The sequence below is a fragment of the Eimeria mitis genome, genomic scaffold (assembly GCF_000499745.2).
Source record: "Eimeria mitis Houghton genomic scaffold, Emh_scaff72, whole genome shotgun sequence".
Taxonomy (NCBI): domain Eukaryota; phylum Apicomplexa; class Conoidasida; order Eucoccidiorida; family Eimeriidae; genus Eimeria; species Eimeria mitis.
In genome coordinates this window covers 1-3,001 of record NW_013575252.1, presented here as the reverse complement: position 1 = coordinate 3,001, position 3,001 = coordinate 1, and the positions used below count along the sequence as shown (strand labels likewise).

General features: G+C 47.9%; 1 protein-coding gene across 1 annotated transcript; it reads right to left on the bottom strand.

The window, feature by feature from the left end:
* Positions 1–347: 347 nt before the first annotated feature.
* Positions 348–2,269, bottom strand: EMH_0063020 (uncharacterized protein; the record flags this gene model as incomplete). The annotated part of the gene is made up of 3 exons (XM_013501604.1): positions 348–664; positions 928–1,603; positions 2,168–2,269. The coding sequence occupies 3 exons, from the start codon at positions 2,267–2,269 to the stop codon at positions 348–350; spliced, it is 1,095 nt and encodes a 364-aa protein (XP_013357058.1).
* Positions 2,270–3,001: the final 732 nt, after the last annotated feature.

Below are 3,001 nucleotides of genomic sequence, written 5' to 3'. Positions count from 1 at the left end.
TATATATATATATATATATATATATATATATATATATATATATATATATATATATATACATATGTATATAGGCCTTTTCTTTGGTAGCGCACAGCCGGCTGTGCATTATATAGAGGCGTCAGTAACAGGAGGAGAAACGAGAAGAGCTGCTGTGTGAGCCGAGATAATACAGGCGCGAGAAGAGGGCCCTGCAGCTGGCACTGTAGCAATCATCAACGCTATATAACGAATACAAACAGCAAACTCGTCAGCAGCAGCAACAGTAGCAGCAGTAGCAGCAGCAGCAACAGCAGCAGTAGGGGATACAGCAAATCTCGCTGCTGCGGGGCTGCCCTGTTTAGCTGACTTCAACGAGTACACACACCGAAGGACAGGGGGCCAGATGGCCCCCCGATCACACACAGCTGTTGCTGTTGCTGCTGCTGGTGTTGCTGTTGCCGCTCCTGCTGCGTCTGCAGCTGCTGCAGTTGCTCCTGCTGCTGCTGCTGCTGCTGGAGACACTGCTGGTGCTGTGCCTGCTGATCAAAGAGCAGAGTTGCTGCAGCTGCTGCAGCTCGACTTTCTCCAGGGTGTGGAGGGTCTTCTGCACCTCTTCTGTCCGCTGCTGCTCTTGCTGCTGCTGCACTTGCTGCCGCTGCTCCTGCTGCTTCTACACTTGCTTCTCCTACAACGGTTTCGGTTGAACTTATCGCTGCTGCGGTTGATGCTGCTGCTTTTGCTGCTGGTGCAGCAGCAACAGCTGCTGCTACTGCCGCCACTACCTACCGCGGCTTCTGCTTTTTACGTATCTTCTCTGCTTGTATTGGCGTCTGCCAGTGTACGTGTATGAATGCGCATACTCTGTTTGTTGTGTTGGGTTTATATATTTCGTCTCTGCTTTCATCTTGTATTTGTTTTTAATTGCTTAGACTGCCGCTTGTCTCGCACGCGGCGCCGCAGCAGCAACGACGGTGAGTGGCCTGAGGTGCTCAGCAGGGAAGCGGCCGCAGTCTGTGGTCAGGGGCAGCAGCAGCATCGCCTTTCTCTTTTGCTGCTCCTCGCGTTTTTGTTCTGCTGCTTTCTCCTGCAGCCGCTGCATCTCCAACTCAATTCGCCGAATCAACGACAAACGAGAACCCGCAGGAGGCAAACTAGAACCGGAAACACCATCAGCTAACTCCTGCTGCTGCTGCTGCTGCTGCTGCTGCTGCTGCGCCAGTTCCTGCTGCTTTTGTTCATGATGGGGTTGTTCGCTGGTTTCTTCCCCTCGCTGCTGTTGCTGCTCGTGTTTCTGGTGCTCTTGTTGGTGTTGCTGCTGCTGTTCTTGCTGCTGTTGCTGTTTCAGGAGTTGCAATGCCTGACTGAGGTCACCGATTGCTGTTTCTGTTTCCTTGAGGGCAGCCCAAGCCAACCCCCTGCGGTGAAGCGTTTTGGGGTTGAGAGGAATTCGCTGGAGAGCAGCAGTGCAGTCGTCGACGCAGCTGCTGTACCTCTTCAGCTGAAACAAAGCAGCTGCGCGGTTCCCGTATAGCTGGCCAATCAACTCTTCTCCCGCTGCTACTGTTGATGCTGTTGTTGCTGCTGCGGTTTCGCCTGCTGCTGATGCAGCAGCAGCAATGTTTGCCTGCATGACAACGCCGCAAGAGGTATCAACTGAGGGTTCTTACTTTTTTTTTTTTTTTTTTTCTGCATACAGAAAACTACACAGTCTACAGCAAACTGGCGTGTAGCTGGGGGGCGAAAGATGCTTGTTTCTCTTTCTTTGTTTCTTTTTGTGTGTTTTAGTTTGTTTATTTGTTTAACAAGTATTTAAGTGTATTATATTATTTAGAGAAACTACTGTTTCTGCCTCTCTGTCTGCGTCTGCCTCTAGGTCTCTATCCCTGCCACCATCTCAGATTCTGTTTCTTTTTGTCTCTATCTCTATTTCCGTTTCTATTTCTGTTTCTCTTTTGTTATTTCTGTCTTTGTTTGTTTCCAGGCTGCGTATTTGTAGTTTAGTGGCGGTGTCTAGACAGGTATTTTGTTTCTCCCCTCCACCGTTGCTTGATTCATCTTTTTTCCTGTTTCTGTATGCTTCTATCTGCTGCTGTTGCTCTTCTCTGCGTCGATCTTTGTCGGTTGGTTCGTTAGTCTTTAATTATTTTTGTTGTTTCTTTTTTCATATAGGTGATAGTGTATTGTTTACTGGTTTAAGGCGTATTTCTGCTTCCTTTATTGCCCGGGTGTATCCGCTGATTGCTGCTTCGAACTGCCCCTCTTTAAACGCTTCATTTGCTTCTTCCTTCATCAGCCTCAGCTCCTCCAGAGGCCCGAAGTTCCCCCCACCCCCGACTAGCGGCGAAACGCCCACAATAGATACTTTTGATGGCTTGCGGCTAGACGGACCCCCACGGGCTACTGCGTGCTGCAGTGCAGACAAACAAAAAATACAGAAAACAAACACAAAATATTCAATAATTTTATGTGGTGTAAAAGGAAAACAATCGTAGATTATAAAGCAGGAGACTGAACAAATAAAATAATGAAATAATAAACTTCCTCCACACAAATGATACAAAATAACCCCGCTGGCTTCAAACAAATACTGATACTTTTATTTTAAACAAATGACAGTGAAAATAGCACTAAAAACAATAATAATAACAATAATAATAACAATAATAATTCTTTTCTTCTCTTTCTTCCTTATACAGCCCCGACTTGGGGTGTATCTACAGCTTTAGCTGAAGCGATAAACTCTAGCTGCGTACAGGAGTTCTCTTTGGCTTCGTTGCTCTTGGTTTTTGCTTTCTCTGTTTCTCTCCTTCTTGATCTGTTTCTGCGTCGGGGTCAAAGGCGTCCCAGGCCTTGTAGTAGTCCGCAATCGAGTTCAAGTCGCGCGCAAACTTCCGTCTGCTTGTTGCTGCAGACGGTGCCGATACATCCGAAGATGCATGCCCCTCTTGCTGCTGCTGCTGCTGCTGCTGCTGCTGCTGTTGCTGCCCTTCGCGGTCTTGCTGCTGCAGAGGAGGCTGCTGGG